The 12,980-nt window shown below is 45.3% G+C and overlaps 1 protein-coding gene across 4 annotated transcripts in view; it reads right to left on the bottom strand.

Annotated features, from left to right (window-relative positions):
• The window catches only part of SH3TC2 (SH3 domain and tetratricopeptide repeats 2), a 51,838-nt gene extending 40,612 nt beyond the window's left edge, over positions 1-11,226 (bottom strand). Inside the window, exon 1 of one of the 4 annotated variants that reach the window (XM_080997087.1) lies at positions 11,043-11,226. In XM_080997087.1, coding sequence (XP_080853213.1) covers positions 11,043-11,109 — 67 coding nt within the window. In that variant the 5' untranslated portion in view covers positions 11,110-11,226. Of the gene's footprint in view, positions 1-150; positions 292-2,955; positions 3,032-3,355; positions 3,377-11,042 lie in introns of those variants that run through there. The other 3 variants (XM_080997091.1, XM_080997090.1, XM_080997092.1) reach the window with 3 other exon arrangements.
• Positions 11,227-12,980: the final 1,754 nt, after the last annotated feature.

The following is a 12,980-nucleotide window of genomic DNA, read 5'->3' as shown; positions in this document are numbered from 1 at the left end:
CCCGCTGCCGCCGTGCAATTTCTGTTCTCATCCTGAAGCAAAGTTCTTAACCTTAGGTACTATTTCTGGGTTAGCGGAGTCTGTAACCTGAAGCGTCTGTAACCTGAAGCATTTATAACCCGAAGTACCACTGTAATAAAAATCACTCACCAACATGAGGGGAAGAGGGGTCACTGCTAGGCCTTGGCTTGCCAATTTCTAGAGTCATGAATATGCACAGACTATCTCCATCACACACATATTTTTTACATCTTCCCCACAGCTGGAGGAGGGCTGGATTTTTGCTCCTCCCTAGTGAAGCAAGGTAGATTACCCATCCCTATCTAATATACAGCATCCTGGATGCAATTGTGTGGATAAACACAGTATTGCTAGCCAAAAAATGGGGGGGGGGGAGTAGGGCATGGAGTACCCAGAATTGTGGGTGGTGATTAGGTACAGCCTCCTCTTTACCCTCCCAAATCATCACAAATATGATCCCAATGTGTAGGTATTTGTATTGGAAATAGGTAGCTGTCCAAATACATCCTCCAGAGGGGGCGGGGAACTTTATTTAACATAAAATTATCTTTTCCACTGTATATTTTTATTTATTTATTTATTTATTCACTCATTCATTCATATAAAATTTCTATAACACCCTTCATCCGAAGATCGCAGGATATGCTAGGTTAATTGGATTCCGTGCTGGAAGCCTGATAGGAAGCAAAGCCATGGCCATATAATAAACTGGCCAGGTCTTCTTGCTGTTTTATATTAAAGTTCTTTGCTGCAGTTGTGAACACTGGAAACTTAAGGGCTATTTGTTATATTCCTCTTCTCTATTTGCAAAAGGTAGGAAAGGTAAAGAGAAACTGCAAAGAAACGGTAATATCCAATCAGACTCAAAAGTTCGGCAAATAAAGCCAGATTTGGGCAAGCAGTTATAGGATAAAAAAGTAAAGGGTAAAGGGACCCCTGACCATTAGGTCCGGTTGTGGCCGACTCTGGGGTTGCGGCGCTCATCTCGCTTTATTGACCGAGGGAGCCAGCGTACAGCCTCCGAGTCATGTGGCTAGCATGACTAAGCCGCTTCTGGTGAACCAGAGCAGCACAAAGAATTGCCGTTTACCTTCCTGCCGGAGCGGTACCTATTTATCTACTTGCACTGGTGTGCTTTTGAACTGCTAGGTTGGCAGGAGCAGGGACCGAGCAATGGGAGCTCACCCCATCACGGGGATTTGAACCACCGACCTTCTGATCTGCAAGTCCTAGGCTCTGTGGTTTAACCCACAGCACCACCCGCGTCCCTTAGTTATAGGGTAAAGAGGTGCAATTCATTAAGGGTCTGGAGCTCTTACTGCTCAATTCAAGGGTCAGAGTGCCTGGAATGAGAGAAGGGCATGACTCCCATGCAACATGGCAACTCTTCTTAGTGACAAACAGATCCTCTTTTCCTACCACGCGTTTAGCAATATCTCAACTTCCTTCAACAAGTTTGCATAGCTCCAGTAGCTCATATGATTCAAGGTTTCAATTATGCATACTCATCCCTGTTCATTGAAGAGAAATTTGTCCAAAGGGGGATGGGAACTATCCCTGGTGCTTACTTACAATCACAGCTGCCGATTTAGGCCACTGATTGACTTCCAAGTAAACATGCATAGGATTATTATGCAAATCACCATTTTACCTGTTTTTGTGTACAAAGGGCTGAAGCAATCCTGAGCCCATGTCCTTGGGAGTTCAGGGAGTATGCGGGGATGCGAAGGCTGGAATCCTATCCACGTTTACCTGGGAGTAAACCCCAATGAATTCAGTGGGACTTCCTTCTGAGCAGACATGAACAAGATTCCATTGGCTGACACAAATTAAAGCATTCTGAATCTGCTAGATTAGATAGATAGATGATAGATAGATAGATAGACAGAGAGGTCCCTGCATATGCTTGCCTATATCTGACAGTTATTCAACATCTGAACTGCATGCTGGCCCAGGTTCTCTTGCTACATCTACCACAGCAAGGCCACTGTGGCGTAAAGCTTACAAGTGCTGTCAGGGGATTAGATCAAGCCTGAGTGGCTTAACTTTTAAGCTTTTAAGCTTGGTTCTTGAACAGAATCCATTCCAGAAGTCCGTTTGACTTCAGAAAATGTTCAAAAACCAAGGTGCAGCTTCTGATTGGCTGCAGGAGCTTCCTGAACTCAATCGGAAGCCACGTCGGACGTTTGGCTTCCAAAAATGGTTCGCAAACCGTAACAGTCACTTCCAGGTTTGCGGCGTTCAGGAGCCAAAACATTTGAGAACTAAGCTGTTTGAAAACCAAGGTACAACCGTATTGGATAGCCTTGGTCAAAACGCACACTCTCAATTTCACCTGCCTCAGTGGTGTGCCGGGGGGGTGATATCTTCGCCAGGGGCGGCCTGTCCCCTGGGTTCTGGCAAGAGCCCCGCAAGATCTTGTGAGATTTTGCAGAGCTCCCATGAGATCTTGCCAGAACCCAGAAGCCGCTATCACCTCAGTCGCTTTTCCTTCCTTCTCTGGCTGTGGCACTCATGGCAAATACCCCTTGCATTCTGCCACCTGAGGCCCTGATCTTCACAACCCTGAATTTCTGGCAGGAAGGGCAAGGATTCACTCTTTGCATCCCCAATTTCTTGTTCTTCCAGGTAGTGCAACGATATCCGGTCATGAAAGGTGAAATTTTTTTTGCACAGAACCCTGCAGATCCTTCCCATGTGGACTGTGCCATCTGCAGTGACTGCCACAGTACACAATGTGTATATCAAAGACTGCTCACAGTGAAGGACATCCACACGACTTGGGAGGCTAGCTAAAGCAGTGCTCCAGAACCCTGGAATGTCGGAATCTGCCTTGTGCAGAATCTGACCCATCGGTCTACTTAACTCAGTACTGCCTGCACTGACTGGCAGCAGCTCTTCAGGATTTCAGACAAGGAACTTTTTCAACAATACCTGGCAATGACAAGGACTGAAGCTGGGACCTCCTGCAAGAAAAGCAGGTGCTCTATCACTGCTCTATGGCCCTTCCCTGGAGGGAAGAGAGAGAGAGAGAGGAGCAAGAGGGTGAGAGAAGCAGCCCATGATGCAAGCATAAGACTATCGCTTCCGGAGTCCGGATACCAAAAGAGTGACTCCTCCATTCTTTGTGCCCGCTTTCTCGGTGCCGGGCGAGCGCAGGGGGCAGAGCGCGCCACACGGGCGCACACGCTGCCTCCGCCTGCGCGGCTGGCTGCACTGGGAGGCAGCAGGCAAGGCATGCCAGGGAGGGAATCAAAACGGTGGCTGGGAGGAGGACTCGGGAGGAAAGGGGGGGGGGAGAGAAATCAGCAGGGACTAAATGGATGGTACTGACCTTGAGGCTCATCTACAGACGTTCTCTTCGACTCCCCTGTTCCCGGCTGGCCCTTCCCCTTCCCAAAGCACCTCGGGCGCGCAATTGGGAAGAGAGGCGAAAGGCGAGGAGGGGCGCGAGCGGGCGGGGAAGGGAAACTTGAGAGAAACTGTTCGCGCTGGGGTCCAGCTTCTGCCCCGCCCTGGCGCAAGGAACAGGAATTTCTCCAGAAGGGAGCCTTATCAGCCTTGCTGGTTTCCCAGCAGCGCAGCCGGACGGGGAGGTCAATGGGTTACCCAGGAGCGCAGCTGTAAACACCTCCGGAGAGGGCGGGAGAAAAATAAAGGGGGGGGGGAGGCTTCCCGGCGCAAACTGGAATGGGGCAATAATCAACAGGGTGTTTATCCGCCGCCTCCCCCGCGCACTACCTTACCAAACAATGAGAGCGCGGGAGGGGGGCGCCGCAAGTTTGCGAAGAGGAAACGGGTTGCCAAGTTGTTTACAGCCGCGTTGCTGTCCGCTGGCCTGAGACGCTGCCCGGCTTATTTGCTCAAACTAGCTCGTCTGGTCCAGCCACCTGCGCAACTCCCCCATTTCTAGGATCTCTCTCTCTCTCTCTCTCTCTCTCTCTCTCTTTCTCTCTCTCTCTCTCCTGTGCCTTTGAAAAGAGAGGCTTTTCACCGCTGGTTAAACTTCAACTGAGACTGCAGAGCTGCCCTTGCTCCTTGCCACCCGTCTGGAAAGGAAGCAAAGGCAGCGGAGAAGGGTGTGAGCTAGATTCCTGTAGGGCCGGAAGGTTCAACTGTGGCTGGCCATATGTGCTGGACTCCAACTCCCATCAGCCCCAGCCAGCAGGGGCAGTGGTCAGGGAGGGCGGGAAGTGGTGTCCAGTCCAACAATATCTAGAGCTCACTAAGAGAGCCACTGCTGGCGTCTGAGTGGCTATTTCTGGTAAGTTTCCCTCTTATTCCTTCTTGCCACGTTAGGAAGTTAAATGGATTTCCAATTGCTGTTTACTTCCGCATAACGTCTGAATCAGGAGCGGCTGGCTGAGTCTGGCCCCGGTGCCTGAATGCAGCGGTGCACTGGATGAGGGCCAATAAACGGAGTTTGAAACCTGACAAGACCAGTTTGGCTCCCATGTCCGGGAGGCAGACCAAATACCTGTTCTGAATTTGGCCAAACTCTCTCTGAAGGATGAGGTATATGGTCTCTGGGTGCTCCTTGGTCCATCTTTGTCGCTGGAAACGTGTTTTTAGCAGCTAGGGACTCGTTTTTTCATCTTAGGCTGGTTTAAGACTACTTAGGTTGTAGTTATGTGTTTTTTTCATGTTGTAAGCTGCTCTGAGCATGGTTTGAACTGTGGAAAGACAGCATGCAAATGAAATCATGTATGTATATGTACAACATCTGTCACGGGCATAGCCAGGATTTTTGTTAGGGAGGCAGGCCTTTTGTGGTGGGGGAAGAACCTCAGTTTGCTATATATTTTATTGATTTTTATTGATGGGGGGCTGCCCCCCCAGCTATGCCTATGACAGCTGTGACCATTCCTAGACCACAGTGGGCCAGACACTGGAAATCTCAGTACTGGACTACTGCAATATGCTCTATGGAGAGCTGCCCTGTCAATTGGTCTGGAAGCTACACTTAGAGCAGAAGATGGGAATAGCAGACAACACTATTGCTGAGAGATCTGCACTGGCAGCCAGTGTGCTACTGGGCCCAAGCGTAGGTGCTGTTGTTGGTTTATAAACCCCTAAGCAACTTGGAGCCAGTTTGCAGGAGGGACAGCCCCATTCATTTCTGCCCAAGCAGTATGGTTGTCAGCCAAGGCACTTTCCTGATGCCACATGATGCCCACTCTACAACCACCAGAAAACAGAGCTCCCTAATGTTGTGGACCTCCCTCCCAATATGTATTAAGCAAGCTTCTTCTGTTTTATCTTTAAGAAGTTTGCTCAAAAGAAAACTATCTCATAGAATAGAATCATAGAGTTGGAAGAGACCACAAGGGCCATCGAGTCCAACCCCCTGCCAAGCCTTCCCTGTATTAGGACCAGCTTTGCAGTTCTTTGATTGCTGAACAGTTTTTAATATTTTTATTTTGTCAAATGTTAATTGTTCATTGCTTAGGGGAAAGTGAGCAGCATAGGAATCAGAATCTGAAAATAAATAAACTGTGTGTGTGTGTGAATATGTATAATAGCTTAATCCATAAAAACATAGGGTTGTGAGTTTGCCTGTGAATGGATCTGCCACCATAGTTTTGCCCTAAAATGATGACTGATAAGAATCTTGGATTTGGTACCATGATCTTAGTATTTCTAAATGGCTGTGGACTGTCCCCTGCAAGGATAGTTCACTTGGGGTCATGTTTGACAGAAGTGTGTGGCGCATTGTGAGCAATAGCAGATGGCAGGGTTGGATAGAAGTGCTTATCCGACCTCCCTTCTGTGAAGTCACTGCTGTTTACTGTGGGGGGGGGGGGATGACGACAACAAGGTGTCAGTGAGGTCAGTGCTGCAAAAATACAATTCTTTAACCCACACCGGAGATAAATACAGGGCACTCTCTGATCAAGAAACTCAACCAGCTCCTGACCAACTGCCCTGATCTAGCCCAAAAGCTGCTTGACCAGATCTATGACAATTCTGTGAATGATGACCTCTAGGCAATGCTTGAACGAACTTTTTACCCAAGCCAATAGGGTGTTCCTGCTGGTGCACTTGCACAATGCTGACCTTACCCACTGCCTTGCCCCTCCCACTCTCCCTCATGATAAATCACAGTGATTCCACTGCCGGGAGGTCAGGTAAGCACCATGACCACCCCACCTTACCATCCACTACAGATTGTGTTTGAGAAAGAAACAGTAGCTGGCAGTTTTGGAGGAAACAAAGGTGGAGGAGAGAACGCAGAGAGTTTCTAGAAGCGACTAGCTGAAACTGGCGGTGGCACCTTGGAGGCGGCCGCCCAAGTTCTCTCTCCTTTCTAGAAGTGCTTGTTTGCCTCTGTTTATTGTTGCCCTGTATTTTTGCAACCAAGAGTCTCCGTGCTCTCCCATCCGAAGAGAAGCAAAACCAGAAGTGCTGTCCTTGGAATTTCTCATCGCTCAGAAGAACACATAAACAACATGGCCAATTGATTCACTAGTCAAACATAGAAGAACATCAGAAGATCCCTGCTGGACCACACTAACGGCTTGCTTAGTCTAGCACCCTGTTCCCACAACCAAATGCTTCTGGGAAGCACACAAGCAGGGCATGAGGGCAAAAGGTCTCTTCCATGGTTACTCTCCAGCAGCTGTTATTTATGTTAACTTCCAATACTGAAGATAACATAAAGCCATCATGACTAGGAACCAATGATAGCTTTATCCTCCGTGACGTTGTCTAATCCCATTATGTTTATTCACACATCTCTCTATGAAATCATAAATGCAACCATGCCCAATGCCTCCAAAAGGGATGCACATCACAGGAAGCATGCAGAACAATTCTGCCATTAGAAATCTCTACGCATGTTAATTCCAGAATGAATTGTTACTGGGGAATATTTTGTGTGATGCAAAATGCTCATTGTCCTTCATGGAGATTCTGAGGTGGACTGTAGATTACACTGCCGGTGGAAACGGGCCTGTTTGTTCAATTTATGGCTCACCTGGCATTCCAACCTTTGGCAGACATTCATTCAAAGGGAATCTGAAGAATGCAGCACAGAGTTCATCCAGGGGCGAAACAAGCCTTTATTTTACCCAGGTCAAAGACCCAGTTTGGCACACACACACACACCCCACACAATTGCGTAAACACACATACAGGCAGGGAGCCTCAATGCTGCCCCTCTGGAGGCTTCACCCAGGGCAAAAAACCCCCAGCTAGCTCCCTCACCCTGCCCCATAGCTATGGCACTGAGTTCATGATACAGTGGTACCTCAGGCTACATACACTTCAGGTTACATACACTTCAGGTTACATACACTTCAGGTTACAGACTCCGCTAACCCAGAAATATTACCTCGGGTTAAGAACTTTGCTTCAGGATGAGTACAGAAATCATGCTCCGGCAGCGCAGCGGCAGCAGGAGGCCCCATTAGCTAAAGTGGTGCTTCAGGTTAAGAACAGTTTCAGGTTAAGAACGGACCTCCGGAACAAATTAAGTACTTAACCCGAGGTACCACTATATCCATCAAAGAACATGATACATTTAGCTGCTTGGAAGACTGAGCAGGGTTTTGTTTTTTTGGAGGGGCTGGGAGAGAGGAAATGGGAAGACTACTTGCTTGCTTCAGGGTGGACAGGATTTCCTGGCAGCCTTTAGAAGGCAGGATGCAAGAAGTCCCTGCTGCAGGCATTTTGGCTGCTATTCAAGCCTGCAAGGGCAGCATCTTGATGCTACTGCAGGGGTAAAAAGCCAGGGGTAGCCAACAGGGTGCCCTCCAGAGGATGCAAGATGATATAACCCCCCTCTTTCCTAACCACTGGGCTGGCCATACCAGCTGGGGCTGATGGGGCTTGGAGTCTTAACAGATATGGAAGGTACCATGTTCGCTACCCCTGGTGCCATGTGGCCGCAACATCTCAACGTACAAAGTTTATTTGGGTTTGGGAAAATTTGCTACCAATGTGATGGCAGCTTTAGCAATAATACTCAGGATTATAAAGCACTTTGAGAGTTCAGAGCACACACATTATTTCATTAACCAGCAGTCATTACACTCGGCATGACCTCTTTCAACCCAAACAACAATTTAAGAGAGAAAGATCACAGTCTCCTTAACAATCCTCCAAGCCCTCATGTTATTCCTCAGGAACACCTATATTATTGTGACTTTTTGTTTTTTTAAAAAGTATACACAGCACATGCTCTCTAAATGCCCCTTTTTGTGGCAATTTCACCTTCAGTTAAAATCTAAAATAGTACCCTGATCTTGACTCAGATTGTTCTGACCAAGGTGAAAAGGAATATCCCAGCTGCGCTGTAGCTTTAGCATCTCTCTTCCAATGTGGTAACATCCTCTTTTAGCCAGAGCTTCCTGATGCCACCCATTATTAGAAATACAGAAGTTCTCACTCCTCAATGCATATAACATCCCAGTGCCTTCCTGTTCTTGGGATTAATCTGCAAAGCAGCCACTCCTAGCACTACAGGCCTCTTCTTTGGGGGAAATCAAGAAAACATCTGTAAACTGCACTCATTTCCTCTCCAAAGGAGCCAGCCCACAAGAGGCATGCAAGCACAGAAGGAAAGAAAACTCCAGGGAGCCTTGCCTTTAATGGGATCCAAAGTGCCAACTCCCTTCCATCCAGGAGAAGGGCGGGTTCTTCCAGTGCCTGCTTCTAGCTCCTGGTCTCGATTCCTTGGATGGCAGGAACAGTTCAACATGGGACTCCCGCAGCCTGCAGAAATCTTCCATCTAGTTTTAAAGGGGCAACGATACCATGCAGGTGGAGAATTGCTCCTTGCTGGTTGATTCCCCATCGCTGAAGCAGCAGCGGCCAAGCAGAGGTCACTTCTGCCCCACCTTGGAGCTGCTTTTTCACTCTTGGAATGTGATTTTGTTTTGCTGCTAAGCTTTGCTAGAAATATCCCTATCTTGCCTCTTCAACAGTGCTAAGTACCCTTAAATCCATCAATAATGCAGGGTGATCAATGGCCTTTTGATGCAGTTAGAGTGCAGGCATCAACCTGCAGAGCGGGATGTCATAGGCCTTTGTGGAGATGTGGGGCCACACAGGGATCTGAAAGGGAATTTCAGGGAACCCAGATGCCTCGGGGAGTTGCTAAGGGGGCTAGGGGCTGCGCAGTTTGAGGCTGCTGCTTCAACTGCAGTTCACAGCATTAAAAGGATCTAATATCTGTAAGAGCTGTTCCTTAATACTTGGACATGGGAAATGCACCTTGACCGCAGTCTAATGTATCTCTTGGACTCACTTTGCCACTCAGTTTTTCCCCCAACTAAGTGTTTGTGGGGAATATAGCACTGAAAGATAATCCCAGCACCTAATTTTTGAGAGTCTGCATGAAATTTGACTTTACCAGAATCTTGTGCTGACTTGAAATGTTTCAGTTTTTAACTTTTATTAAAATAAAAAAATTCCTTCCAGTAGCACCTTAGAGACCAACTAAGTTTGTTATTGGTATGAGCTTTTGTGTGCATGCACACTTCTTCAGATACACAAAAGCTCATACCAATAACAAACTTAGTTGGTCTCTAAGGTGCTACTGGAAGGAATTTGTTTATTTTGTTTTGACTATGGCAGACCAACACGGCTACCTACCTGTAACTAGAACTTTTATTAAAGCATTTTTATTCTGTGCTTTGCAAAATCAAGGCATCACCAGCACTTCTTCAGGAATAAGGGAAAATTACAAATCCAGTGAACAGAATTATGCCTAACCTCTCTCAGTATGGATAGCCTTCCACAACCTGGGGCCTCCAGATGTGTCCAGTCTTTACAATAATCAGAGTGCATCTTGTGGCCACACGGAGGGAGGCCTTTTCTGCAGTGGCACCAACCCTCTGGAAAACCCTCCCCTGTTCAATCCAAAATGTGTCAGCTCTGACTCACTTTACATACAAATTAAATATTTGTTTGCTCAAGCCTTTAGTTTGAACTCATTATTTTGATTCTGGGTTTTTATTGACAGTATGTATTTTTTGGTTTTACTATATCTGTATTCTAGTCTTGATTTTGTGGCTAAGTAACATTATGGGAGGGGATTTCCTAGGACTAATGTAAGACTGCGAAACTGCCTTGTTATTTTTGCTTTGGATGCTGCATGTTGTTATATTTATGGAAATGTGGCTTTTTGCATGTTACTATATTTTTGTTTTGCCATGTTATAATGAAATTGTTACTATGCGATTGTTTTGCTACATTATTCTGAAATTAATATTATGTTACTGTTTTGCTACATTATTCTGAAATTGATATTGTGTTACTCTTTTGCTATGTTATAATGAAATTCTTATGTTATTGTTTTGCTGTGTTATTATCAAAAGTTTTTGTAGTGTTTGTTTGAGATGCATCCCTCTTTATTTGCTGTAAACCTTTTTGAGCATGATTTTTGTGTGTGTGTGGAGAAACAGCATACAAATAAAATGAATGAGTGAGTGAATTTTAAGGGTTTTCTATATTAACTGCTTAGAGATTTTTTATGTATATATTCCATTGATGAATTAAATAAACTCCCATCATCCCTAACCATTGGACATTCTGCCTGTGACTGATGGAGCTGTAGCCCAGCATCATCTGCAGGCGGCAGGCTGGGGAAGACCAATTTTCACATTTCACCATACAGTCACTGTCATAGGATTTCAGGCAAAATAGATGGTGTATGTCCACTGCAGAAACAATGAAAGAATGTGTGTGTGTATATATTTGTGTGTGTGTGTGTGTGTGTGTGTGTGTGTGTGTGTATTACAAAATGTATAATACTGTAAATTAAAACCTGTAAACCGTTTACAAAGAATATAAAATATACATTTAAAATATTGAGCATTTTGAGTTTTAGGTTATTTTAAAAATAAGAATCATGGAATCACAGAATCGTAGAGTTGGAAGGGACCCAAAGGGCCACGTAGTCCAACCCCTGCAATGCAGGAATCTCAGCTAAAGCATCCATGACAAATGGCTGTATATTCTTATGCACATATATATATATATACATACATACATACCATATATCCTTATGTACTTACTTGGTGCTCTGTCCTGCATCCAGACATTTCCAGAACAGATGGACAGAAGTCCTTGTAGTAGGTTCATGTGCTTAGTCTGATGTGTTGAAGCACAATGTGTGCCCTAGCATCAAATAAAACACCAAGTCACATCAGTCATATTGTTCTCCTGGTGGCTACAGTTCTGTTTAGAGATGGGGGTGCGGGGAATGAATTTGTTCAGTCATAAAAGAGGAATCAATTGTCAGATTATAAATATCTGGGCCTACAGGGAATGGAAACTGCTTGCAACTTGTTGTTCCCAGATGAAGGCAACTCCTTCCTTTAGAAATCCCCAACAGGAATTCTATAAAGGACTCGATGCCAACAACCCTCATTAAAATAACTTAATAAACCTTCATCTCGTTCCCTATATTCTACGATCCATTGCCAAGCAGTCAAAAGGCCCATTGTGACTGGAATATATGCTGTCTGAACAGGGAGAGGTTCTGTACTTTATCTGTGGGTTTCTTTGGGGGAATCTAAACTTTCCAGAGTGTCAAACACCTTCTAGCTGCAGGTTTTTGTTTTTTTTTTAAAAAAATCTGCAACACTAATAAACAGTGGTGGAATAGACTTTCTCTTTTACTTCTCTGTTTTTAAAAACATGGGGGAAAACATTTCAATAAGTGCTTTAATTGGATTTGGGCTGCCTTGCATTAGTTTCCAACTTAACTCCTTCGGTAAAGCGCTGAATATGATATTGTTTGTTTGTTTGTGTGTTTGTTTGTTTGTTTATGTGTCAATCATCTTAAAATGTTCAGAAACCCCTTACTTGGCCTAAGCTGGCAAAATGACAGTTCTGGAGAAAGGGCTTTAAAAGGGTTTTGCTTCCTCTTTCCTGAGTGTCGGGAAGTTCACAGCAGCAGTGAGAACATCAGTTTCCTTTTGAGCAGAGATCACTAGAGATGGACAGTACAGAATTGCTCAGGTGGGGGTGGGGGGTGCTTTTATCTTGAAATGTGCAGCTTGAAAAGGAATCATACAGCTGCAGCCAGGAGGAGCAAAGGCTTCAGTTCTAAGGCAACACCAGGCTCTGCCCCTGGCTCTGTCATATCCAAGCACAGAAGCCAGTCTGCTTCAACGATCTGCTTTCAAGCCACCAACACAGTTTGAAGCAAAGCACCTTCCTTCAAGCTCCCATTTTCAAAGCATCACTATGTGGTGGACTGACAGGAGCTGGATTTAGGGGCAGGTGTGTGGGCTGCTAAGCTTGGGGTAGGGTTGCAATATTTTGAAGAGGATACATTTGCCAACTCCTACTTTAACTATGGATCGCTGTGACCAATGCCGGATTTATGTATAAGCTAAACAAGCTATAGCTTAGGGCCCCACTCTCTTGGGGGCCCCCAAAAAATTTAAAGGAAAAAAACTGGATGTACATTTTCAAAATATAAGACAAAAAAACAAATAAAATAAAACCTACATACAGCAACAGTGTTTTGTGTTTTTTAGGCTCCTATGACGTAAGTAAGGGGCCCCGCCTGCTAGCCTGCTCCCTAAAATATCACAGGTTTGCTCATTTCTATATATAATAATTATTTCACTATTAATATACTTCTTCTTAATTGTATTTCACTATTAATATACTTCTTAATTGTATTTCAGTTCAACAATTCCTTTGATAAAATGCAGATTTTGATATGTGCAAATGGCTTTAGATACCTATTAGGTCCATAAATTACCATATAGAATATATTCAACACAAAAAAACAGCAACAATTTGTTGTTGACAAAGGACAGCTGGACATATAAAGGGCCCCATTACCTTCAGTAGCTTAGGGCCTCATCAAACCTAAATCCCGCCCTGGCTGTGATGACTCTACCCATGAAAAAGAGGATGTGTCCTAGAAAAAGAGGACATATGGCAACCCACTGGCTCCTGTCCAGACTACCTACTCAGCTATCCCATCAGCAGCT

The sequence above is a fragment of the Podarcis pityusensis genome, assembly GCF_964106645.2.
Source record: "Podarcis pityusensis genome assembly, chromosome: 2".
NCBI classification, from domain to species: Eukaryota; Metazoa; Chordata; class Lepidosauria; order Squamata; family Lacertidae; genus Podarcis; species Podarcis pityusensis.
This window is presented reverse-complemented; position numbering and strand designations above follow the sequence as displayed.